Source organism: Panulirus ornatus, chromosome 16 (assembly GCF_036320965.1).
Source record: "Panulirus ornatus isolate Po-2019 chromosome 16, ASM3632096v1, whole genome shotgun sequence".
NCBI classification, from domain to species: domain Eukaryota; kingdom Metazoa; phylum Arthropoda; class Malacostraca; order Decapoda; family Palinuridae; genus Panulirus; species Panulirus ornatus.
In genome coordinates, this window is record NC_092239.1 from 2,938,700 (window position 1) to 2,966,634 (window position 27,935).

A 27,935-nucleotide genomic window follows, 5' to 3' on the forward strand; every position below is an offset into this window, starting at 1 on the left:
GGCATGGCCGGGGCCCCTACGAACCGAGGACCCATCCAGGGGTACCCAGGAATCTCGGAGACCCGCTTGTAGTCGGAAGGAATTTATTATGATGTAATTGACCAAATAGCCGAATATATATATATATATATATATATATATATATATATATATATATATATATAGCATAGTTTGATGCTATTTTGCTGTTCTTGACAGGGGTCCCCCAGCCCTCCCTACGGATGGTCCTGAAAGGGCCTAGAAAAGACCATATCAACTAAACCCTCGGGCCAGTGCTAGGTCATGTGGACTTGATTAGTAATGGCGGTAAGCTTTTTATCTGGAGACAAAGTATTTTCTAAAAGAGTCCTTATTGAAATAAGGGTTGAGTGCAGAACAGAGATAGACGACAGTTCAATGTAGTAAGGAGAAAAATCTAACGCTATAGGTAACAGTTTTTGATTCGATAGTGAAGAGATAACGGGTAAAGTTTAGTTTAGGGGCACCAGTTAAAATACAAAGGAATTTGTATCAAAAGCTGATTAATAGACTTATATTTTGCAAAAGTGGTGCATCCTCAGGGAGCACGATTTATTACATCAGTTTTTATCCTACTGTAAAGATTAAAGGGCTGTGATGATGAGGTAGAATGTGAACTAAGTGAAATAAAACATTGCCATCAAGGGAACCTATTAAAACCTAATCTGACTTCAGTTAGAGGCAGAGACCTGATAGCTATATTAACAATCGGCATAATGGGACATATACGGTAGCAGACGTGCCATTCTTTTTTTTAATGGTTGTTTGCAGGTGAATGACCTACACAGCAACTGTATGCAAATGAAATTAATCTCTTTCACTTAACATCAAAAATGTCGGTAATGTAGGTTAGGTGAGGTTTCCAGATTCAGATGATTTTTAGAAGTTTCATTACTCTTTCCAAACATTATTACTCTGACCTTATGCATATCATAACCTAGAACGACTTTGCACACTAAATATTTATTTGCCATATGAATGCTGGGCAGTCTGTAATTTACCAGTTTATCTCCGCATCTTTATTTCTGGCCCTCAGCTCATAAGATTTGATATCAGGAGTCTCAAACCCTGTATACAGTTCACATGTGAACGATAAGATGATACTGAACACAACAAGAATTTTGAGGTTCACACAAAGTGGGCTGGGTCTTGAAGCTAAGGGAAAAGGCGGAGTTATAATTATGCAAAATGCATGATTACACACACACACGCCCACACACACACTGTCCAGAATTGTTGTAATCAAACCTAATCTAAAGTAGCCCGACGAAGCCAGAGCTAACTTAACGTATGATTATTATAATGATAACTGTATATACCAGTGACACTGAGATGAAATTATGTCTGCATCTGTTTAACATACTTTTCTCAGGTGATTTCAGCAGTTGCACCAACTTTTGCAGTCTTAGCCTTGTAATTATCACAGTAATACACATGCACTTCGTGACAAAAACAGTGCTTGTACCACTTGTAAAATCGTTTTTGGGTTGTAAAGAACATATATAATGTTAGTTCTTTCTTTAGACAAGTGACCCTTTTGAAAGAAAGATGCCTGCAATCCTGTTCATAAATATGACCACACCTTTTATATTTCTTGGTCTTGTTGATATCAACAATATACAAATGATCTTTACATCACACTCACATTTTCAATTATAAGATTGTGACCGAAAGTGAATTCAATATTTTTCCTTGCTAGACATCAAATTGAAGAAGGATTCCAGTCACAAGTAGTGCATACCAGAAGCATGCTGACATTAGGCAAGACAACCAAGAGCTTTACTAACATAAGCAAGCTGTGTTTTAGATTTAAAAAACAATAGCAAAAAGGTCCTGTTTTGTACTGTTTTATTGATATTTTCAATTATTTTTAGCAACTAGAAATTATCGATACAAAACTGTATATCAGTTTGAGACTACCTTTGTATTTAGACAGATTTATCTGTAATTATGAGTTTGTTGAGGATTTCCCATGATCACAGTTCAATAACCCTTTTATTTTTTCTCTGGTGCTTAGAAAAAAAAAATTCAAATTTTATTTTCACAAAAACCTGCTTATTTTCTTCAGCAAAAATATTTTTTACTTCAAAGTCAAACAGACTTCCTTCTGCACTTAAACAAAATTGATTTTGAAAAATTTATGAAGTCGCATACCTTGTTGCCCCAGCCATGGCCATCTCACTTGGTAAGTGATACAATGAGAGTGAGAAAAAGAAATACAGCAGGGATGAAGTTCAACTCCTCAGGTGTTTGTAGACTTGGTGTTTGAAGGTGGAAGAGTTCTAGGAATAGAGAAAAATGAAAGAAGGATAAGAATTACATAGCTTTATTATGTAAGGAAAGAGGGAGGTATCAGAACAGTCAGTCCTTGTTTAGCTGGTCTCCACTCACAAGCATTGGAGGATCACAGTGATAGCATGAATGTTGATAAGGTGAAAGGCTTTTTATTTATATTGTTGTTGTTGATACATGCTTCCTTTGCTTGGTTGTAGTACTTCATTATTATTATGAAAAGAATTTTTTCATAGAATCACAAAGTTGTGATGACCTGTAGAATACTTTTATAAGCCAGGAAGAAAATATATGTGCAGTAATTTCCCCTGGCAATGTATTGTGTTATAAAGTCTCCAGTAAATGGTATGTTTTAGTTTATCTATATGTTACTAACTTTGCATTAACAGAAAAGGTTACATTATTCTTATCCATTTCTCAGAAGCGTGGTCTGGTGTGCGTGATTTTAACTGCTGGACATGCACAAAAGCTGAGTAAGGAAATTAAGGTGAGAAGTTATGCTCTTAAGTTGTATTTTATAACAGATTTGAGAGACGTGGACTACATTGCCAGATTTAGACAATGAAAGATATGGCAAGAGTGTGTGAGTGATTGTATTCTGTTTATGCAATACTTAATATTAGTAGCAACATATTAGAATAAAGTCTTTTCATAAAACTTATAAATGTATGTTTCAGTATTCCAACAGTGAACACATGTACTTGTACAAATATATGATATTAAAGCTCTTGTACCATGCAGCACTACAGTGTCTACAGTGCCTTAGATCTGCTTTGTTTATGTCTCAGATTTAGTTCAAAAGTCAAGATCTGAACTGAGATGGTGTATCCTTTCTCCTATATAATGTGCATGTAGTATTAGAGTATTTCATTTATGGCATCTGAGTCTGAGAGATTGTTTTTGTTGTGTTTTACATATTGAAAGCAAGGATGACGTTTTGTAGATGGGACAATAATACAGATTGAAACATTTAATATGATGGTTCATTTTCCTAATGTCTAAAATCATGAGAAATAAGAAATAACCAGGATTGCATCCTGTAAAGGGCATACATGGTTCATTAAGTTCAACCCAAGGAAATGCAGTTGTAATGAACATTGGTATGTGTAAGGATGCTTCATTCTGATGGCTGTCACTTTCCTTTCATTGCTAAGCCTAGGCGCTCTTTTTGAGCACATGATTTTCGAAGTTATAATCTTTCCCCTATAAAGGGTAGGTTTTCCACCAGTTCAAACTCTATGAGTCATCTTATATATTTGTTTAGCCATTTTTTTGTGTTTTCTCTAAAGCCTGGCCTCTGTTACTGGAGCCTTCAATATAGAAAAAAATTACAATGTTTGAGAAAAAGATCATTTGACTGTGATGTTTGAATGGAGCATTGCACGATTTTTGTGAATGTCTCAGTTTAGAAGTCATTTACCATTGCATGTTTTTTGTGAATGTCTCAATTTAGAAGTCATTTACCGAGTGACTCATTTCATTGGATGACATGACATATTTGTTACTTTTCATAGGAATTTTTGAGTGAGCAAGAAATAGTTTAATGCTTGTTTACATTGTTTACAGAATAGATTGTTAGAATTCTTGTAATTTGTACATTTATTTATTTATCATACTTTGTCGCTGTCTCTTGTGTTAGTGAGGTAGCGCAAGGAAACAGACAAAAGAATGGCTCACCCCACCCACATACACATGTATATACATAAACACCCGCACACACACATATACATACCTATACATTTCAACGTATACATACATATACATACACAGACATATACATATATACATGTGTACATATTCATACATGCTGCCTTCATTCATTCTTTCCGCCACCCTGCCACACATGAAATGGCACCCCCCCTCCCCCCAGATTTTGTCAAAAAATTTAGGGGTCAATCTGTACTTGGGAAATAGTTTCATTAGAGTGAAATCCATGCATGTTGGGAAGAGCTGGGAGGTGGATTATGAACCTATGAAATTGAATAACCTTGTCATCAAGTTCTTGTGGAAGATGCTGTGATATTTCGTGGAAAGTGGGATAAAATCATGACGAAAACAATCAACTTTCACTTTCGTTGTATAAAAGATGTTATTGTAATCGCTTTTCGGATGATTTTCAGTTAAAAAAAGACTGTTGTATTACAGTAATATTCTATCCTAATTGACTTGAATGGAAATATATAATGTTTTTGCTGTAACTACTTGCATTTCATTGTAAAGTTGTGTAGTGACGATTTTCTGAAGTGAGTTTTATATGCCATAAGATATGGTGCTTTATTACCTTGATTTACCCTCAAGAACTTAAGTCAACCTATACACGAGGCTTGTCATAGATTAATGATTTCTTGGCCAAAAATCAAGGGCCGACCTATACATGAGATAGACTTATAGACGAGTATTACGATATCTTTTGCCCTGTAAGAAAAGCTAGATGGTTTGAGTTTATTGATACTGCAATCCTGTTTTGCAAAAAGATACATAGATAAATATGTAGGTGGAAGTTTTATCACATAAGCTTTGCATATGTATTATAGTGTTGTTTATTCAATACATCAACAAAGTAAAAGGCTCCACTGTGCCATACAGTATTGATGAAAATTGTCATTATTGATTTGATAATGAATTATAAGAAGCTAAGATAGTTATTCTGCACACACTTTTTCATTTTAGGATGATAAGAGTGGCAGATATGCTCACTTGAAGGGGATACCTAAGGCTCTTCTTCCATCACCTCGAGGCAAGAGGATTCTTGACCACTGGTGGGATGCTATTAACACGTAAATATATATTTTTCTTATATTTCCAAGGTTGCAACTCAGTACTTAAGGCAGTAATTGAAAATCTTATGTAACTTTGGAGACCCTTTCCATCATGTCAATAAATTTAATCAGATTTTTGAGGTAGGATTTGTGCTGCAATTTTAACCACTCTAGTTTTACATTTGTACTTAAAAAAAACATACCTAAAGTTGTGTGTGAGATGGTGAGAGAGAGAAGAGAGAGAGTGTATCTATGTAAGTTCCATTACTGTTACCTACAGTGAAATTTTGTCCTTAGGCAAACTGACCTAGATTTATAAGGCAAGTAGATAGTGAGAAACAAGAAAGTGTATAATGCTTGAAAGTAGGCTTGTTATGTTATTGATTTTGAGATATTTGTATTAATAGAAATATTTACCTTCCAGGCGTCAGCTGTTCATTAATGTGTTCTTGGTCACTAATGCAGACAAGTACAAACACTTTGAACGTTGGGCAACTGCTTCTGATTTTCCTGTAGAGAATATAATAAATGATGGATCCACTACTGAAGCAAATAGCATTGGGGCTGCTGCTGGCTTTGAACTTGCTCTTCAAGTCAAGAATCTATGGGAATATGATATCCTTGTTATTGCTGGCGATATGCTTTTTCAGGTACACTATTATCTCGTATATAATTGTATATTGATAGGGATGATGAAGAGTAATGGGCTGATCATAGTCAAATAGTATATATAAACAGAAAGCATGCACAAATATTTCTGTGTTATGATTAACTCTTGTATTATGATGAAATCTTTATGATTATCTACTCTAACCTTTATAAATAAGTGGTGAATGGTAGATGACTGGTAGATTTGCATAGGATTTTATAACTTTCTTTAAGCTTGCTATCTGAAAAGAATTTCTTTTTTTATCCTGTCCTATTAACTTACTGGAAAAGTTTTTGGGTGAGAGACATTTTATGAGTACTGTCAGTTAAACATAGAATACTTGAAGAATATCAATAACAAAGTTGAAAATATAATGAACAAAATATGGAATCCCAAACTTGCAAGCAGAAGAAATGTGGACAGAAATTTTGTCCTTTGTAAGATCAGTAGAACAACAGACTAGTATTGAGACCAAGAAATACAGCTTTCTAAACCTCTTATGTATTAGTTTTTCATATGGTAGTAAACCAAGGTTGCATTATGACACCTTTAAATTTCCTCAAATCCACCTTTAGAACTGTACCTTGTAAGTGCTTCAGCTATAAAAGTTGTACATTACTACTATCAGTCTGTATTATGTGAGATTTGACCTTAGTGCTAATATTGCTGGGGTCCATTTGGCACTAGTATTCTTCATAGCACTTTTGCTTCAGAATATGCTCTCAGTCAGATGGTGTTGCATCTGTAAACATATTTGACGGATGACATGTTGCGTAAAAATAGAAATTTTCCATAGTTAAGATTTCATTGTACTCCTTTGATATCTTAGATGGCCTTTTAAGTTTATAATAGCTGGTGGAATTCGGTATTCTTACAGAATATGTTCATACTTTTATCCTTGGAAGGTTCAGTCATTCAGTCATAAATCATAAAGTTTCTCAAAGAGAGAGGAACAAAAAGATTGGAAGTAGGAAAAAAAGTTTCACAGCCTACTTTAAATACTTAACTCAAATTCTTGTGGTGCTACAACTTTCATGATAACAACCTGGAGGTAAATCTTGTCCCATCCAGCTTTTAGCTAGAGGGTTAAGATTATTATTCTTCCCCATTCACCTTTCTTATCTTTTTTTTACTTTGCCTGATCAATGTTGACAATATGCTATGCAGAGTGTATGGATTGGGAAATCAAATCATCCATCTGTCTGATGCCTGTTCCCTCTGGGGACATTTTATGAGGCTCCTGCAGTTTCAAGGCTGCACTCCGGTCAGAAGCAGAGAAATACTAATATACTGCTGGAGTGCAGCCTTGGAACTGCAGGAGCTTTTTAAAAGGTTCCTAGAGGGAATGGACATCAGATATATGAATGACTCATTCAGATTTCCCAATTCATATATCCTGTATAGCATACTGTAATTCTTCGATGTTTTAGTGCACCCTTTCATCCATTGACAAGGATACAGCCTTTCTAAATGTCTGGTGACATTTGATTTGTTAAAAGAAATTTTTCTTCCCAAACATTTCTTTGGTTCACCGTGAGTGATAGTATTTCAGTGTGTTTATGAGGCAAGCTGGTGATAAATGTTTTGCAGCCTAATAAGCACTACCAGTTGTATGAGCCATACAAGTTCCAAAAGAGTCATGGTCTTCATAAGCATTTCTTTTTTTTCTGTTTTTTAATAGTCTGTGAACTGCAGAAAGAAACAGTTGCCAGTATTTATCTGTTTTCCATCTGATAGTTTTATTGATGAAAACCCAACTGCTTTAATTTGAAGCTGGAGGTGGAGGAATGTTAATTGAAAGATGAAGCTGATATGTGATAGGACTAATAAATGTTAATCAACTTGGCTTGTGATGTTTGAATGCAAGTTGGCTCTTCACAGAGAAGGTGGCCATTCTCCTAGGTATTTTGGATTACTTATTCATGTTGTCAGTTATGTGTGTTATCAAAGTACTGTAGGTCATAGGCAGGTGTTTTTATGATTTGTATGTATTTCAGGTGAAGTATGCATAAGATAATATTGTATCGCTCTTGTACGTAAGTTTTACTTGCTAATGATTTTTACATCTTGTGTTTGATATTGAGTATATTGGATTGTGCAGTTTGGATGTGAGTGCTTTGTTTGTTTAATTGGTATGATCACGTGGAGAAGTTTTCTGTGACTTGTGTTTGATCAGTGATATTGGTGCTTGGAAGTATGATATAACGTTAAAGTAAGGAATTAGGTGATCTAAAAGATTCCAATATAACTTCTTTCTTTCTCAGCAGGACAGCAAGTTTGATATTGCCCAAGTGATTGACTACTTCCATCGGAAACCAGATGGGGATTTAGCTATATATTATGAAATGGAAAAGTCTGAGCACACTACATCCAGAGGCATTGTTGAAGTTTGTCCAAAGTCAAATAGGTGAGAGAAGATTGCTATGATTTTCCACTTTTTATATGTGGGAATAAATCATTAGCATATTCAGGATGTAATTGTTTGTTTAAATGGTAGCCAAAGTGACATTCAGAATTCCTTCAACTAGATTAAGCTTTATTGTTCAATCTCCAAGGCTTGAATGCATGTAGATGTACAGAAACTGGAGTACTTAGGAAATATTGCAAGTGCTTTAGCACTGAATGTGGGAAAGGTTGTACATGTTTTACTCAGAAAAAGATAGCTGTGGTGATTATTGTCGTATTTCTAAATCACAGAATAGGCTGTAAAGCTCGGCTATGGATAGTAGTTTTTGTTGTAGTACATCACACATGATGTCAAGAGACTGGATATGTGCGAATGAGGCCATTGGGTGTTTGTTATGGAAGGTACCTCATGAAAGTGGGATAGGGAGGTACATGTATAGAAATTTTTTGTTTCAAGATTTTCTTTATGTGTGCATTGACCCATTCTCTGTGCAGGTTTTGAAGTAAAACATCCAGCCACAGAATGTGCAGGGAACAACCTATATAGTGTCTCTTCCTCCTTTACATGCCTTCATCCAACCAAGGTAACCAGCACATGAGGTCGCTGATCAGTCACCCTGTTGCCACCATCCCAGTTAGATTGTTATGGGAGCACTCTTGCCTTTCTGATTGTAAAGATGTTTTGCTATTTATAGTACATTCCTCATATCCCATAAATGACACTTCATTACTTCATTCTCAGTTCTGGGAAAGGCCTTAGTTCTTTTATTGATCTAAAAATTCAACCACACTAAGAAGTTAGTAGTTGGTAGGCAACGAATGACCAGAGAGGTATATTACCAGTACTGCCTGCCTAGGTATTGGGAGGGTAAGTGATAGCTTTGCAGTGAGCCATCAATTCAGTGGTTGTCCAAATGCTTGCCTCTGACCCAGGTAGCTGTCTTTTCTTTCTGCTTCTCTTATATGTGGATTACTGGTATTTTGTCCACAAACATACAGTTTCTACTTGTCACACATAACACTTGACAACATTTAACTCACACAGCTCATCCTTTGTAACACAAAAATTTTCAGTTTTGAGCACCATGTGCTGGCCCTGCCTTTTGGCAAAGTGGTATAAGCAATAGATAGAAGTAGAAGTAGGTGGAACATTCAGACTGGAGCATTAAGTAGAAACATTATGTAGAAGCAGTAAGTAGGAACATTAGTTGGGAACATTAGGTAGTCATTATGAACTCTGCTAGAATTGCCCTCTGCCAGTGGCCTGTTAAGGGTGAGGCACTAAAGCAAAGAAGCAGCACTGGAATTCTTTCGTTATAGAGACTGTTGCCATGGTCACCTCTTTGAGGGAGTTCCAGTTGGAACAGGTTTCAGATATTTAGATATATAGACATTAGGTAGAAGTAGTAGGTTGGAATATTAGGTAGACTCATTAGGTAGAATTAGTCAGTATGATCCTCGCAAACACTGCACTTGAGTTGCTATCTGTTAGTGGCCTGGTAAGGGTGAGGCACCAAAAGCTAAGAAGCAGCTCCGGAGTTCATTAGTTATGGAGACTATTGCCGTGGACACCCCCTTCAGGGAGTACCAGGTGGGAACAAGTGTCAGAGATATAGATAGATAGATAGATAGATGAACAATTTATGGACCATTTGATTTTTTCTCTATTTTAGACAGAAAATCCATTTGATTTTGCTTGAGAAGTTGGTTTCAGGTCAGTAAAATCATGCTCATCTAAGTTTCTGCCCAGGTGCCCAGCACAAGCAAAATTTTGAGGGTTTTAATAAGTTTTAGATAGTCTGAAATGAATCTTTAGTTGGAGACTAAGATTTCAATGTGCCTAGACCCACCACACATGGCTGGCCAGTTTTTTCCACACTTGCTATGTGAAGACCAGCCACATGATGAGTGACTGTTTTAGCACCTCCATTCCATGAACAGTGAAGCTATTGACTTCTCTTCCTTTTTTCATCTTCCCTTCATCTCTTAACCTTTCTTCTTTTAAAGAGTCAGGTCTACAAGCATCAGAGGAGCTCATATTAATTTCTGCTTTTTTTCTCCATACTTTTCATTTCCCCTTTTCATCTAAGATGGCCATGACTGGGGCATGTTTTTCTCTGTATCGAGTTGGCAACTGTACTGTATTAAATTTTTTCTTTGGGACATAATGCTTCATTTTATGAAGTATGACATGAAAAATCAGATGCTCAAGAATTCTTGTAAATTAATCATAAGTTCTAATGATAATTTGCAGTAACAGGTCAATATTCTTTATCATCATGAACAGAGATCTTACACAACTAAATTTAGATTTTTTCTAATATCAGCTGTGTTAAACTGTGTAGTGTATATGGTGCACATGGTCTGGTGAACCTCAGCCTGATCATTTAAGCTTGATTTTTTGTGGCAGAGAACTATCATGACTGTGTACAAATCAGATTAGATATTGCTGAACATTTTTGCTACACAGTGTTTTTACACACCAATTATAGGAATGCAATGTTGTTGAACATTGCCTTTTGTTGGTATGATTTATAAAGTACTTGGTCACACTCTAGATAGTGTGGCAACCTTGTTTACTGAGAGTATATAGTCAAGATAGTTTATGAAATCGTGTATGGGACTTGGCTTTGGATGGTAGGCTCTAATTTCAGTACATTAAACTTAACTGCGAGAGAGTTTATGTGGGCAAATGATGCCATTTTTTTGTTTGTTTTTGATGCTGCAATGCTAAAGTGTGACAATCATTTGGCCATAAAGAAAATTCTGAGGACCACAGCTTTGTTATATATGGTCGGAATCACATGGAAAGCAAATTTCTGCAGTCATGAAATTTGGGTGCAGAGTTACCTAGATTTGCAGGATGGATGGGTAATGCCTTTATGTTATGTGCTTTAATTCTTTTTTTTCTTGAAGGACCTTTTTGGTTACTTGCATAGAATTTTTGAGTCTGATAATGGCTTATATATCTCCCCAGGATCTTGAAGTTTTTAGAGAAGCCCTTACCAGAAGAGACTGAATCTCGCAATGCTAGTGTGGTCTTCTACACATTCCGAAGTGATACGGCGGCATTAGTTCCTAATTATTTAAAGGAGCATCCTGATGTTTCTCAACGTACTTTTGGTGCTTTCATGAAGTGGCTCATTAATGAGCAAAAGGTAGGATTTTTTTCTTTTTCTTTCAGATAATTGGTTCAGTTTAATAAGTGGGACAAGTGACATGGTCGTGGACTAACTTTGGCAGTGTTGAGTACCTCTTACTGTATGAACCCATACTACTTTTACACTATCAGAAATTTCATCATGTGGTGGAACACATTTAAGTCATTATGATAGGAGCACCATGCTTCCATCACTCCCTGTGGTATGTAGAGGATGGGATAGTTCATAATCCTCACTATCGCATGTATCATAAATCTGCCAGACCATTTTGCAGGTAACAGTACTAACACTAACTGGCCTGAGTGTAGTAATAACCTCATCAGTCATATCACAGAGAAATGTGACCTATGGTAGTACCAGCAGTGGCAGAGAATTTCATAGTGTTGGTAAGGTTTGATGATGATGGGTTTGCAGAGCCTTCATGTAGATGAAATGACTCATCATAATTGACTCTTAATCTTGATGGCCTGCCTTGTGGTGGTAGGTACAGTATAATTTTCAAGATTTCACTCTAATGATGACATGCTCTAGGGCAGCCATTCTCCTGCTTCAGTGATATAGGATATAGGGTTGTGTTGGATTAAGTCATTGTTTTCAAGACTGAGACCATAGACGTCTGTTAGTGACTTTAACTTAACCTCTGCCAAGGACACTGCCGTACACTGTTCACTTCCATTATCGCTTTCACTCATCTGCCTATTTTGACATCACAAAAATTTGATTTCCCGGCACTGTCAAATGCCTGACATGTTTTGCTCCTGTGAAGATTAAACATAAAGTATAATATTTTTGTGTTATTGAGCATGATAGGTTTTTTAATATGTTTGCCTGTCTTACAGATGTCAGGTGTATAGCTTTTACAGCTTCATAAGAGGGCTTGGATGTAGGACAAGTGAGGATGCTGGTTCAAAAACTTGCTTATCACACATTCAGAACTGATTTTTTTGTACCCTATTCACGTTCCTAAGGTACTAATTTTCAGGACGAAATTCATTATGTTTTAGATATGACTGCTAGTTCATTTTTTATACTTAGGTGATGGTGTTTGGGATGAAATTGCCCACAGGATTCCAACTGATTGGCCAAGTGGGACTGAAGGATTATGAAGCTTGGGTTTCTTATTTTGCTGACCAAGCAGAGAGAGAATGCAGAGACCCTATTACTATGAGAGCTTATTCCAGGTAAGTATCAGATAAAAAAAGATGTTGATAGCATAATAAAAGACTGAGGAAGGAGAGATTGAACACAGTATTGGAACACTGAAGCTATCTTTCCCACTTCATGTGAAATTTCTACATTTTTGAGAGAATCAAAGAACACTTAAGGAGCTTTGATTAATTTCATCATTATCTTTTTGTACTTCATTCGCTTTACACCAGAGATAACCATGATTGGGGATGTTTTCCCCTTGCCATTTTGATTGCTGCAAAAAGGAGGCTAATCAAAGAAAATGTGACCCATCAGATGTGGGTCGGTATTTTAAGAGATTATCTAACTTCTTCTGTTAAATGTCAGTGAATTGTGGATCTGTGGCAGTAAAAATACTTCTTGATAGGGAAGATGATCAACTAATTTTCTAAAAAATCAATATGGGGGATAATTTAGTGAACAGGGAGAACAAGGAAGTCACCAGCCAATATTATTTTACAAGAAGTGTTGTTGATTAATTTTAAGTTATAAAGGAATATGAAGAAAATATATCAGTGTGAGTATTTGCATAAGGTGGGCAGGAATAATCATGCAAAAAATTCAAGGTGAAACTAATGGACAGAGTGGGATATTACATGAGTGCTTTGTCATGGTGAAGGAATGTTGATGAACATGAAGTGGATTTAAGAAGATGGGGAAAAGTCATGTTCAGTAGGAGAATGCATATAGATGAAATAGATACAGATTCTTTGGACTTTAGAATATTTCTGATAGGATGCTCTTTTTTTTTCTCTGTAGGATTGGTTTAATGGGGAATCCTTCTGATGGATTCTTTGGCAAAACAATATCTTTAACCATATCCAATTTTTGGGCTGAAGCCACCATCTCAGAGAGTTCAACACTTCGTCTGATTCCTCATCCTCTTAATGATCCCACTGAGTTTGGCTCCTTGTCTGACTTGTATGGCATCAGTAATAAAGAAGGTTACTTGGGAGGGCTACGTTTACTACAGGCTACTTGCAAGAAATTTTACCATTATTGTGCCAAAAGAGGGTAAGCTGTGTTTCTTTTTGATTACTTTATGAAATAAAACACCATTTAATGTTCGCCTGTGAAGTACTTTGAAAACATCATTCAAGGACACTCAGAGATCAATCTTTGCAAATAAAGTGTTAAAAAATAAAGCTTAAGATATATCATAGTTTGTAGTCTTTCATATATTAGCTTAGACTCCTTTCTCTTCCATGTGATGAATTTAGTTTATTCAGCCTCTGTTCATTCACACATCAACTTACGTTCAGTATGCTAAAATAAACAAAGGCCTCCATACTTTCGTAAAATCTGAGATTTTTCATTTGGTCATTGATTCATCAAAGAAGGCTGTCTTCAGTCATACCTTCACCTGAATGCATGGAAGGCTATCAGTGCACACAGCCGAGATGATTTTCCTGGTTTCCATATCTGAAATATCTTTAATCATAAACAGTTCACTTACTGCATATGTCCATCTCATTTGTTGTTAACTCTTTTACCCTCAGCTATATTGTTATCAACCTTCACTGATCTGATATCTGCCATACATCTTTTATAGTTATACCATTGTAAAAGGCTTTCATTCAAGTATTTATACCATACGTTTTCTTTGGATCTTGCTCTTTGCTCTCTAAATTCTGGTCATTTCAACCTCTTTAGCACTCTTTCTTTTGACCATGGTTCATCCTAGAAATATTTTGGTCTGACATGTTTTAGAGCTTTGACAAAAGCTCTGTCATGCAAACATTTTGCATGCTCTGCACTTAAATTCATCTCTCAGGGTTTTTGGTGTACCCTATTTACTTCACCTCTGCATGACTATATTCAACTTTTTTTTTCTCCTCTGTCCTTACCTGTTATCATTTCTAAATACTTTCCATACACCATATCAAAAATGAAATATCTATGAACGATATGAGGTGTAAGATAGTTTGATCATGTAAGAATGACAGTGTGAGTGAGGTGTGGTAATAAATACAATCTAATTGTGGGAGTTGACCAGGATATGCTGCAATGGGCTGGACACATAGAGAGGGGGAGTAAAGAAAGACTTACTAAGAGGATTTGCAAGTCAGAAATGGACTAAGTGGTGGTGGTATTGGTCATGGAGTGAAGGAAAGTTTGTGTTATAAGGGTCTGAACATTCAGGTGGATTAGAAGTGTGCATAGGTTAGACTTAGATTAAATTGATGTGACACATGGGGGGGGGCATTCTGCTTTCAGAGGGCTAAACCAGGGCATATGAAATGGCCATGATAAACCATGGGTTGGTCTGTGGGACTTGGTTGTTGATTGTAGGTTCTGTTTTCAGTACATTATACTTGACAGTTAGAATGGAAGTGTGAAAACGAGATTTGCTGCAGGATCTTTTAAAGAAAGGCGTTGAGATAGTTAGCAGTGCAAAAAAAAGTAAAGTGACTCCAAAAAGCCTTGTCCATACTCCATATATTTTTAAAGGCATTACATGGCAAAGGTTTATTGTGGGTGCAAGCACATGACGCATTCAGGGTGAAATCATTGTACATCTGGTCGCTGAGGCTAGTGTTTCTAATGGTGTGAGCACCACCAACCCACCTCACAATGCCCCAGGCTGTCTTGAGGAATGATATCCTTTATTTATGCTCCCAGGCTGCCACTTCATTTTAGGAATTTCGCTTCTGGGCACTGTATTTCTTCCACAAGTGCTTTAAGATGGTTGACACTTACCTTTCTAAGGAAAAGAAAACCTTATTTCTTACCGTGAAGAAAGAGAATTTGGATGCAATTGAGATTTTCAAGTGCTCCATGTGCTCAGAACATGCAATCAGACTGCTGTAGCACCTCAACAGCACCTTGCCACATTCAGGAGATCACTACCCTATGGAACCTAAACATGGACCTAAAATATTTCAGGTACCTTACCAATTCCATGCCCAGGTGTCTGAAGATGTTAATGAAAGCCAAAGGAGAAATGACAAGGTAATGACATATGAGTGTGACATTGCTATTGAAAATTTATGGGAAAGCGGACAAGGTTTTTTGCAGACACTGAAATTTAGATGGATGGATCTGTGTGGCTGCATGAATTAGGTAGAATGTATTGATTACAAGTTTTGGATTGTAGGTCAAACATTATTTTATACAAGTTTATTTCATTTTGTGTAAAGTGGGCCATATCAAACTTTTGCATTACCCTGTACTTTTGCTGATGTGTTTGTCCCTGATGCAACCTTCCCAAGATTGGAGAAGCAAGTAAGTATAGAAAATCTTATATAAATTTCCTCCAGAATGTATTTGCATCATCTTGATTTTGTATACTGTTTTATTATTTGCATGGAATTTCATTAGATGCTTTTGATACAGAATTGCCTTGACTCGCCGCAATTTTACGCTGTCATATGACACAAATATTCCTCGCCAAATTGGATTGGCAGGCAGCTCAGCTATAGTGACTGCAGCTCTCAAGTGTCTTATGGCTTTCTACAATCTCACTGATCAAGATATGGCCAAGACTCTCCAGCCTCAGTTTATTCTTGATGTTGAAAAAGAGGAACTTCGTATAAATGCTGGACTTCAGGACAGAGTGGTACAGGTAAACTGGATCTTGTTTTCCCTACATTGAGAATATTCACTCTTGTATTTGCCACTTGAAGCCCTTGTTGTTCAATGTTTTGTGGATGGTTCAGTCCATGAAATGAAAGCGAGGTGGGATGTTAATAGTGTACTGCTCAACCATGGTGAAACAGAACTGAAGCTGCCACAGTTGTTGTATGAAGAGCATGCTATTATCTCAGAGGAATCAGTGAGAGGGTTTGATAAAATGGATTGTTACTTTGATGATTTGTAGAGGAGGAAGGTGCTGACAGTGGGTGTGAGTTAGTCTAAGTTAATCACTTATATTTTACATTTTTGATTTTTTCCCAAAAGAAAAGTGGAGGGGGCACAGATAATTCTCCTACTGAAATGTTTAAGGTGGTATGGCCTTATGCAAAATGTCACAGATGAAAGATTTGTGAATATAATGTGGTTTGCACATATGGAAAGGATGAGAAAAAAGACGTAAAAATGATCTACACATCAAAAGTAGTTGGAGGAGGTGGGGGACCAAGAAAGAGATGGAAGCAAGGATGCTTAATTTATTGAGGCCTGAACATTCAGGAAGATGTGGGGTGTGCATGGGATAGAATGAAATGTATAGATGCAATGTGCTGAGGATGAAGTTTCCCTTGATGGGCTGAACCAGGACATATGAAGTGATTTTTGCTTCCATGCTCATGACTGTTTACTGTTTTTCTCGCATCTACCTTCTATTTTTTCGTGTTACCCCACTTCTTTCACATTTGGACGTATGAATGTATCTTAAGGTAACATGATTAATTTTACATACTCCTTATAATGCAGATAAGAGGCTATTTTTTTTATACTTTTTAGCCAATCTGGTATGTGACATTCATCTGCAGAAGTTTTTGATTCAGCAGTAGGATCTTTGAAGTAAAGGTGCTGAGATAGCTGGCTGTGCAACAAAATGTAATTTAGTTGGATGAATGCATGTGGCTGTTTGATTTATTTATAGACTGCATTAGTAACAAATTTTGCATTGTAGTTCAGATATGATTTTATATAAGTTCATTACATTTCACATAGAGTGGGTCATATTAAACTGCATTACCATGCACTTCTGTTGAGATCTTTTATCTCATTTCTTTTATTATAAACTAAAAAAAATAATATTTACTTTGTTATGGTTTTTTGACTGATCTAATACTTAGCATTTTCATTTTTTTTTTCAGATTTATGAGGGTTTGGTGTACATGGACTTCACACAGTCAGTGATGGAGAAGAAAGGTCATGGCCTGTACAGCCATCTTAATGTTGTATTACCACCACTGTTCCTTGCATACCTTTCCACCTCAAGTGACTCAGACAGAATTCACTCAGATATGTCACTGCGTTGGCAAAGAGGTTTGAGAGAGAGATGTGTTTGGCTGAATAATTTAATTTGTATCCATGAGAGGTATATTTTAGTTAACCAGTGATACTTTTTGTTCTTTGCAAATTTCAGATGATTAGAGACAATTCCAAGCACACTGGCAGTGCACATGGAAGTTACTAGTCAATGCTTAAATATCTTATGATATTTGCATGAATATAAGCTGCCTCTTCTAAGTTCCAAAAAAGTTTGGACCTTTATTACAAGCCATAACCTAAAGTTGAGCTGCCACACTGAAACTACAGATCATAATTTCACTCACATTCATAATCGTTCTTACAATTTTTCCTCCTATATATAGCAGATGTCAATCATTTTCATCCTTCTCTTTATGAAAGTTGGGAACATTTATGGTGGTGAGAACATTAACACTACTGAAAACTTTTAGAAATACATATGGAAATAATTGCTGTGAGGAAACAGCAAGTTGCAGTGTGATACAGTAATGGTGTTGGTGATAGTTACAAAAGTGAGGAGCCTCTAGAAACACTGTCCAGGAGTTGCCCTCTGCCAGTGGCCTGTTAAGGATGAGGCACTAAAGGCTAAGAAGCAGCACTTGAGTTCACCAGTTATCGAGACTCTTTTGCTGTGGCCACCCCTTTGAGGGAGTTGCCAGAGGGAACATGCATCAGAGATATAGATAGATAAAAGGTTATTCCCAGTTCTCTGTCATCATCATTACGGGAAGTGAATATCAATTCATTTTTCTTTCAGAAGGTCCCTTTGCCCTGGCTAGTAAACCAGTGATATACGAATTGAACATTTTAACATCAGTTGCCAATATGAATAGAATATTGGCTCATTTCATGATCCTACCAAAAGGCAAATACTGGTAGCCATTAGTGCACCTTGAACAAACTACATTGATGTGATTTTGTCTTTAATTTAAAGTAAAAGCTAAAGGCTTGATCTTTGGAAAAGTTTCAAGTGTGTTGTTTTGCCAGCACCTGTGGGTTACTTTCAGAATACATTACCCATGATAGATGTAGCTTTCCCACATACTTTTTTCTAAAATAATACTTCATGACTTTTAAATCAACTTTTTGCTTTGAAATGTGAAAATAACATAAAGGATTTTCTAAAGGAGTGGAATCCATGATCTACTGTTACAAGTTTTAGACTTGGTGATGTAGAAATGTTTAATGTATGCAGTTGTGTTTTGGATGACAGAAGTATGAAATTCATAGAAATGAGACTATGCTTCTGTGGGATATCTTCAACTCTTTTATGCTGAAGGATATTGCAGCATAAAGATATTTGAATATAATCTTGTTTCTCCATATTTAAAGCTATGTTCTACACTGTATATTTGGTTGTGTATTTGGATGAAAGCCTGGTTAAGATATTTGATGTGTATATTTATTTTTTACAGGAGAGGAAGAAGTTATAAATGGAATGCAGAAATTGGCTGATTTGACTGATCGAGCTGCTGAAGCCATTCAGTGTTCAGATTGGTGTACACTGGCTGATTTGATGAATGAAAACTTTAATGTACGGCTACAGTTGTATACTCATGCAGTTGTGGGTGAAGAGAATCTTCGTATGATTAATATTGGCCGGAAATTTGGAGCTGGTGTTAAACTTCCAGGCAGTGGTGGGGCAGTTATAGGACTCCTTCCTGACCAAACATTGATGGTAAGTGATAGGTGCAATAGCTTATGGGCATGAGATAGGCATTAAGTGGTGAGTTAATAAAGAATAGGGAGAACCAGACTTAAGAAATCTGGATTTTGTTGACTGATTTCTAAAAAGCACAATAAGCAAACAGAACCTATAAACATATTAGCTAACCAGAATTTTGACTGACTTAGAATAGTATGCAAATCTTTTTATGCTGTTGAAGATGTTCATGCTTTTAAGTAGAAATACAGCAAAAATTTTGTGTGGTATAAATTTTGATTGGAAAATATATTCATTATTAAGTGAAAAGGAGGCATTATGCATTTATGTGCTCTCTGTCTATCTGTCTATATCTCTATATGCCTGTTTCCTCAAGGAACTCCATCAAGGGGGTGGTCATGGCAAAATTTTCCTTAAATGGTTGACTCCATTGCCACTTTGTAGCCTTTAGTGCCTTATCCTTAACAGGCCAGAGGCAGAGGGCAAATTTAGCACAGTGTCTCCAGAGTCTCCTACTTAATGTTCACTACTGACCATTTTTAATTAATTCCTGCTGAATTTTCCATCTTAATGATTCTACTTAATTTATGTATTGGTTATTGAAAATGTAATTTTGACAGAAAATATAATTTGCCACCAATATCAGGAGTGATCACGTATGTTGGGGTAAAGCATTAATGCCAATTCATCATGTTACAAATAATAACTTCATATAATGATTAGTAGTGGTACACATTGGATGCAATGAAGAATGTTTGTACCTAATGATGCTATAGTTTTTCTTACAATTTGTGTATGTTATTCCATTGTTTACTTTTTTATATATCATATTGCCTCTCCTGCCTTGGTAAGTTGGTATCTGGAACAGATGAACAATGACTTCATTCTTAAACATTCATCTTTAGCGATGGGTGAACAGAAAAGGCTAAACAATGAATCTGTGAACAGTTTACAGAAATTTGAGAAATCATTTGATTGCAAAGAAAGTTTAAGAGATGGAGCCTCATGAATGTATAGCACTGAGTAACTACACACACTAATACCGAACTATCCATGCATGCATCCATGCATACACTGGACGTAGCTTTGTAAAAACATTAAAAAAAGGTCACATTACCTAAATTTACAGTATAAGGAGGAAGTTTTACACTCATAGAAACAAATTCTTGAACTTTCTATATCATAAAATGCTATAAACATTTGTATAATTTTGCATTCATTGTACGAGATGCATCCGGTGTCCAGTAGTATGAAATAAAGAAGGGAGAAAAAGCAAAATAGAGTAGATGTGTGTGTTAGTAACTTATACTGGAAATATTGCTATACATACTGAAAAGATTCTTTTAAGAAACGATTGAGGACAATCAAATAAGTACAGTAGTAGAAAAGGACAGGGATTAGTTCATGGTTAAAATTAGAGTAAGATAGGAATGCTTTATGTTGCAACTGTTTATTCATGAAATTGCTTATGCTGAGTCAAAAACACTTATGGTAGAGAGTGGAGACAGAAGGACTTTTTCTAGGACTATTTTATACTTAATGTTACATTCCAAAGATCCACTGATAGTGGGGAGTGTGTGAAAGAGCTGTTAAATTAGAGGCTGGGTAAGTCATAGAATATAAAAAGACACTATGCCATGGGTGATTCCTTTTTCTGAAAGTTTCTTAGCTCTTGTCCTTTAAACTTCTAATTACAGTACATGTGATGCTCCTTTAGCTTCACAAACAAGGTGTCTCATTAATAACTGAAAAAACATTATCTTGATCGATTTTTTTTCAAAAAACCATTTTTCACATAGTAAGATTATTGTGTCTACACATTTTTGCATGCTAATCTTTACATTGCAAGTGAAAATGTATAATTATTTTTCTGAAGTACTTTTAAGTTGTGTATTGCAGGAGGAAATGCGACGTGAGTACCAGAAGGAAGGCTGTGTAGTGGTAGACATAATCCCCAAGGAGCCAGAGATATAATTGCTTTAGCCAGTTTTTAAGGTTGGTTATCAAAATAGTTTGGAAAACATTGTGATCATGTTTGCTGTTAGAACACTGAAGGTACAGTTGAAATAAAAAGAACTTTTATAAGTATATTTATAATGGGTTATTATTTAGCCCTTCAACAGCTGGTACTGTTCATGAATTCCACATGTCCTCAAAATAAAGTTTTCTTTTCATAGTGATGGAGATTGGTGATTCAGAGAATGGTTGTATGCATTAAGCATCAGATTGGAGGAGGGAATGTGGCTTCAGGAGTGGTAGAGGATGCATGATTCAGGTGTTTGCTTTGAATTTGTGTGAGAAATAACTTGAGAAACAGAAGGGTATGTAAGTGGCATTTATAGATCTGGAGAAAGAGTATTATGTAGTTGATAAAAATGTTTTTTGGAAGGTATTGATATATATCATTTTTTTTTTTTCATACATATTCACCATTTCCCGCATTAACAAGGTAGCATTAAGAACAGAGGACTGAGCCTAGGGGATAGGGGAGAAAGAATACTTCCCATGTATTCTGTGTGTGTCATTGAAGGTGAGTAAAAGGGGAGGGAGCAGTGGGCTTGAAATCCTCCCCTTCCATTTTTAATTTTCAAAAAGAAGGAGTGGAAGGATATATATTATTGTAATTATTAATCTTGATTGCTGTTTCCCGCATCATCGAGGTAGTGCCAGGAAACATGAAGAATGGCCCATCCACTCACATACAGATGAAAATGGCCTATCCACTCATATACACATGTGAAGTGTCTGGGGTAAACAATGGAAAGGTCTGTGGGGCCTGGATGTGGATAGGGAGCTGTAGTTTTGGTGCATTACCCATGACAGCTAGAGATTGTGAACAAATGTGGCCTTTTTGTCTGTTTCCTGGCACTATCTCGCTGAAGCAGGGGGGTAGCAATGCTGTTTCCTGTGGGGGCAGGGTAGTGCCAGGAAGGGATAAAGGCAAGCAAGTATGAATATGTACATGGTTATGTATGTATATGTCTGCATATGTGTATGTATATGTTGATATGTATATGTATATGTGCGTATGTGGGCGAATATGTATATATACATGTATATGAGTGGATGGGACAGTTTTCGTCTGTTTCCTGGCACTACCTCACTGATGTGGGAAACAGTGATTTAGTATAATAAAAGATAAATGAATTTGAATAAATAAATAGATAGATGGAGAGAGATGGGTGATTTTTGGTGCCTATGCACCTGGGCATGAGAAGAAAGATCATGAAAGGCAAGTGTTTTGGGAGCAGCTGAGTGAGTGTGTTAGCAGTTTTGATGCATGAGACTGGGTTATAGTGATGGGTGATTTGAATGCAAAGGTGAGTAATGTGGCAGTTGAGGGAATAATTGGTGTACATGGGGTGTTCAGTGTTTAAATGGAAATGGTGAAGAGCTTGTAGATTTGTGTGCTGAAAAAGGACTGGTGATTGGGAATACTTGGTTCAAAAAGAGAGATGTACATAAGAATACATATGTAAGTAGGAGAGATGGCCAGAGAGCGTTATTGGATTACTCGTTAATTGATAGGCGTGTGAAAGAGAGACTTTTGGATGTTAATGTGCTGAAAGGTGCAACTGGAGGGATGTCTGATCATTATCTTGTGGAGGCAAAGGTGAAGATTTGTAGAGGTTTTCAGAAAAGAAGAGAGAATGTTGGGGTGAATAGAGTGGTGAGAGTAACTGAGCTTGGGAAGGAGACTTGTTTCAGGAAGTACCAGGAGAGACTGAGTGCAGAAAGGAAAAAGGTGAGAGCAAAGGACGTAAGGGGAGTGGGGGAGGAATGGGATGTATTTAGGGAAAAAGTGATGGCTTGCACAAAAGATGCTTGTGGCATGAGAAGTGTGGGAGGTGGGCAGATTAGAAAGGGTATTGAGTGGTGGGATGAAGAAGTAAGATTATTAGTGAAAGAGAAGAGAGAGGCATTTGGACAATTTTTGCAGGGAAATAGTGCAAATGACTGGGAGATGTATAAAAGAACGAGGCAGGAGGTTAAGAGAAAGGTGCAAGAGGTGAAAAAGAGGGCAAATGAGAGTTGGGGTGAGAGAGTATCATTAAATTTTAGGGAGAATAAAAAAGATGTTTTGGAAGGAAGTAAAGTGCGTAAGACGAGAACAAATGGGAACATCGGTGAAGGGGGCTAATGGGGAGGTAATAACAAGTAGTTGTGATGTGAGAAGATGGAGTGAGTATTTTGAAGGTTTGTTGAATGTGTTAGATGATAGAGTGGGAGATGTAGGGTGTCTTGGTCGAGGTGGTGTGTGAAGTGAGAGGGTTAGGGAGAATGATTTGGTAAACATAGAAGAGGTAGTGAAAGCTTTGCGGAAGATGAAAGCCGGCAAGGCTGCGGGTTTGGATGGCATTGCAGTGAACTTTATTAAAAAAGGGGGTGACTGGTTGGTAAGGATATTTAATGTAGGTATGGCTCGTGGTGAAGCGCCTGAGGATTGGTGGAATGCATGCATAGTGCCATTGTATAAAGGCAAAGGGGATAAAGGTGAGTGTTCAAATTACAGAGGTATAAGTCTGTTTAGTTTTCCTGGGAAATTATATGGGAGGATAATACCCCCTGCTTCAGTGAGGTAGCACCAGGGAAAGACAAAAAAGGCCACATTTGTTCACACTCATTCTCTGACTGTCATGTGGAGAAGAATGCTGCCCACTTATTCCCTGCTTGTCATAAAAAGCAACTAAGAAGGGTAGGAGCAGGTTGCTGGAAATCCTCCCTTCCTGTGTTTCTTTCTAAAAGAAGGAACAGATCAAGGAGTCAAGTAAGGAATTTTACCTATAAGGCTCTGTTGTATGTTCTTGATGCTACCTTGCTCATGTGGGGAATGGCAAGCTGTATGAAAAAAGATTTTTTTTTCACCATGCCTAATTGCCTTTCCCATTCTCACAATGTAGCATTAATGAAATTATTATCTCCTCCATTTCATGTGCCTTGGTTCTGCCCAGTGACAGCATGTTACCCCAACCCCTTTATAGCACAGCAATCCAATTCATTCAGTCCATTGCAAGCCTTTCACTTTCCTGAATGTTCTGTCCCTGATACCTTGTATCCTGCCTTTCTTCCCACAGTCTCTATTTCTCTTGCTTTCCCTTCTTCTCTCTCTTTTTTTTGCTGTAATTGTAGAAGTTGTGCAAAAAAATATAGACAATTATCCTGAAAACACTTTTTCAAGAGATTTAGGGTAATAATACAATCAAAGGATTTTATTTTTATATTTAAATATGGGGTACATCATTTCACACTAATGTGAAATGTGTATGAAATGCCACAATTTTAAGTTATGTGTAGATACTGGTATATTTCTCTCAGTGCATTACAGAGCTGAATTTAATGTATACAGTGTCTTTTAGATCAATGTCTTTATGAAACTTGTTTATGTGCTCTCGGAAAGGTACACCTATATCATTTTCATGACAGTACCAACAACTTTGTCAAAAATGTATTTTGATATTTTAAACTCCATTATATTGTACTTAAGATTAAATACATTTTTTTTTTGGCTAGTTATAAAAATATCCCTAGAAATGTACTGAATAATTCAAAATATGAAAGTATTAGCAGAATACATTTTAGTTAAATCTACTTTTTATCTATAAAACTGATTTTTTTTATTATAATATAACCAACAACCTAGTATGCCTGATGATAGTTGTTTATACTATGGTTAAAAGTAGAATTAATTGTAAAATGCACTCATCATTTCTATGAAACTTTACCAAGTGGGAGTTGGGTATGGGTTGGAAGGATTTGGGTTGTTCTGTTGTGCGACAAAGTTTGGAGCATATCTACTATAGGTGCGTGTAGGAGGATACAAGCCTGTTGCTGGATACATTACTGGGCCAGCATAAACTGGATCTCCATAGGAGGGTGAGTGTTGTGTCCTAAAGTAAGGACGGTCAGGGAAATTGAAGGCAGGGTCGAAAGAAACATCATGGGTAAATGGCATTTCCTTAGGATATATATCTATGTTGAGTTGTGGTTCATGTTGGTTTAACCTATCAAAAGTAACTGGTATACTAGAGGTTCTCAAAAGGGGAGAATGCTCCCTCAAGGGAGGTTCACCACTTGGGCCAAAGAAAGGCTCAAAACGCGTGATTGGTTCGTGAATTAAGCTTTTAGGTCCAGTTGGGAATTGTGGGTGAAAATCCTTTGTATCCATGTTCTGTGCTGTTACTGGTCCATCAAAAACATTAAAGTCTGAAGTGGGCATATATGAGAATATTTCAGGTCTGAATGGGTGTGTGTGGCTGACTGGTCCATGAAAGTGTTGTGGGAAACTACTTGGTTCATGAAAGTGTTGTGGGAAGCTACTAGGTCCATGAAAGTGTTCTGGGAAGTTGACTGGTCTTCGAGTGTGTTGTGGAAAAGTATACTCAGCAGGTGTGCGTCTGATTGTATTATAGTGCTTTAAATTTTGTTGGGAAGATAAAGGAACCTGAAAGTTTTCTTGAAACACTGTTGGTCCTACATAAGTTTCCGAGTTTGTGCCATCTCTCTCTTGGTTAGGTTTAAACAAGGGAACAGCTTTGCTAATGGGGACTCGAGGAATTCCTAGATTTGTAAAGTCTGGTATATCTTGTGGTTCTTCAGGCTGGACAGGGAGTGTTGATGGTGTGTCTTCTGTTTGTGGCATGTGTTGCTCTTTCAGTGGTTTGGAATGAGAATCCTCATCCCACTGATGGGGAAATATAGGAAGACTCCTGGGGGGTTCAGTGTCAGGGAAGATGATGCGATCATTATTGTAGTTGCTTGGGATCCTGTAAGGCCGTCCCTGTACAATAATGGGAATGTGATAAGTTTCCTCTGGATATTCAACAAGTGGTACAGGCTGTTCCAAATATTCAGCAATTGGCACAGGTTGTTCCTCAGTGAATACTTGTTCTACAGCTAATGGAATAGTGACAGCACTGGTAGCCTCAGAGTTTTGCTGAGGGCCATCAATGACAAATATATCCACAGCATCACTGTCAAAGTTACTGGGTGGTTCTTGTCCTTTTGTTATGAAAAATGGCTCTCCCATGTTGGAAACACTTTCTTGAAATTCACCATATTCTCCAATTGGTCCATCCTCTTCTGGAACAAAGTAATCTGCTTTTGGACCTTCATCAAAAACTGTTAAAGTAGTCTGAGGAATCACACCTTCTGGAGTGTAAACTATATCCTTAGAAACTTCCTCTGGCAAAATTGCTGGTGCAGCTGCTTCCTCAAAAATGTCGGAACCAAATTCAGAAGACATTTCTTCTATGACAAGGTGTTCATTTATGGGAAGAGCTTCACCCACCTCATCAGAATAGAATTCTCCCTCAGGAACCTCGTCATAAAATTCTTCTTGAGGAACCTCATGAAAGAATTCTTCCTTAGGAGCTTCTTCATGAAAGAATTCTTCCCTAGGAGCTTCTTCATGAAAGAAGTCTTCCCTAGGAGCTTCTTTATGAAAGAATTCTCTCTCAGGAGCATCTACTTGAAATAATTCTACCGTGGGAGTATCAACATTAAAGAATTCTTCCTCAGGAGCCTGGTCATGAAATAATTCTTCTCTGGGAGCCAATTCAAATGGAGTTTCATCATCAGTATCGTCATATATTGGAGTCTCATGACTTGGAATGAAAAATGCTACATGGGAAACATTACCTTGTATGGGTGGTTCATATGAAGGACCCTCTACCTCTGTAGGATTATTGGAGTCTGTACCCTGGAGAACTGGATTAGTTATATATAAGGCAACATTCTCTTCCATCACAACATTTTCACCATTTAGCAAGACAGGGCCTTCAGGAACAATATCAGGGGTATTAAATTTTGGGTTCTCTTCATTAACCTCCTCAACAGGGATATCAGGATTTACATCCTCTGGCTTTCCTGATGCGTCGTTGATGACTGGCATTTCTGCAGAGTATTCATCGATTTGGGTACCATATTCTGGCTCTGTCATTATATCAAAGTCAAAATATGGCCCAGATGGAGGTAACTCTTCTAAGACATCTACCTCTGGTTCCTCGTTCTCTTCTTGGCTAAATTTTGGCATAAACAATCTGAAGAGATCTGTCATCTCTTTTTGTGTGGCAGGATATTCTTGGGGCTCGAATGCTTCTGGGAATTCCAACATTACAGGCTGAGGTCTATCTACAAGGTATGGCTCAATCTCACGGTCTTCCTGACCCACCACAACAATCCCTGCATCTCCCTCGGCTTCTTCACTGGTTGTTGGTTGAAATACATATGGTTCTAGTGGCACCTGCTCTGCCTCGGGAGCTGGAGGTGCATCTACCTCAGCTTCTGGAGGTACATTTTCATGCTCGTTTTCTGGTATCTGTTGCTTATTGATCTGCTCCACCAGCTCTGGTGGAATGATATGTTCTTTTTCCAGGTTTGGTGTATCAGCCTCCTTTAACTCTGGATTTGATTGATCTTGAATCTGCTCTACCTCTGGTTCTGTCTTTGTTTGTTCAACTTCTGGTTCTGTCTTTGCTTGCTCCATTTCTGGTACCTGCTCTTGTTCATCTTCTTTAGGTGCATCAGCATCTTCCTGTTGTGGCTCAGGTTCGGAATGAGCCTGGTCTGGCTGTCCGGCATCATTTGCATTCCCTTGCACAGGCTTAGACAGCTGCACTACAGTTGGTTCCTGAACCTGGAAAGATGGTAACACATATATCTGATTTTGACCAGTTAGCACATCCTCTTCGGTTTCAATGTTTTCATTGTCAGAGATGTGGTTCTCCTCAGGACTGGCACTGAGTATCAACTGCAGAAGCTCTGCTCGACTGCGCGGGCCCTCTGGTGTTGGAAGTGAGGCCACCACTGCCAGCCCCACCAGTATTAGTACCTGCAACAAAAAAGACACGATTTGTAACAGGTCTGGACCAATGGGTACA

General features: G+C 37.2%; 2 protein-coding genes across 6 annotated transcripts in view; one reads left to right on the plus strand and one right to left on the minus strand.

The window, feature by feature from the left end:
* On the plus strand, positions 1 to 27,887 carry LOC139754042 (uncharacterized). Of its 5 annotated transcripts, XM_071671033.1 has the most exons (13): positions 1 to 93; positions 199 to 306; positions 2,732 to 2,797; positions 4,981 to 5,087; positions 5,494 to 5,719; positions 7,986 to 8,125; positions 11,102 to 11,282; positions 12,321 to 12,466; positions 13,233 to 13,487; positions 15,810 to 16,038; positions 17,237 to 17,408; positions 18,809 to 19,071; positions 20,956 to 27,887. In XM_071671033.1, the coding sequence occupies exons 2-13, from the start codon at positions 301 to 303 to the stop codon at positions 21,028 to 21,030; spliced, it is 1,866 nt and encodes a 621-aa protein (XP_071527134.1). In that variant the 5' UTR covers positions 1 to 93; positions 199 to 300; the 3' UTR covers positions 21,031 to 27,887. The 5 variants fall into 5 exon arrangements, with proteins under 5 accessions (XP_071527134.1, XP_071527135.1, XP_071527132.1 ...); XM_071671031.1 differs by lacking the exon at positions 1 to 93 and having other exon boundaries at positions 174 to 306; positions 7,983 to 8,125; XM_071671032.1 differs by lacking the exon at positions 1 to 93 and having other exon boundaries at positions 177 to 306.
* Positions 24,262 to 27,935, minus strand: part of LOC139754041 (uncharacterized) — a 20,360-nt gene continuing 16,686 nt past the window's right edge. The window contains exon 2 of the mRNA XM_071671029.1: positions 24,262 to 27,886. Coding sequence (XP_071527130.1) covers positions 24,776 to 27,886 — 3,111 coding nt within the window. The 3' untranslated portion in view covers positions 24,262 to 24,775. The remainder of the gene's footprint in view (positions 27,887 to 27,935) is intronic.

Bases quoted from the DNA above. Each gene is read 5' to 3' on its own strand.
- LOC139754042 (XM_071671031.1), top strand. The intron at 13,488-15,809 runs GTAAGCTGTGTT...CTTTTGATACAG, and splicing joins CATTATTGTGCCAAAAGAGG to AATTGCCTTGACTCGCCGCA. The intron at 19,072-20,955 runs GTAAGTGATAGG...TGTGTATTGCAG, and splicing joins TTCCTGACCAAACATTGATG to GAGGAAATGCGACGTGAGTA.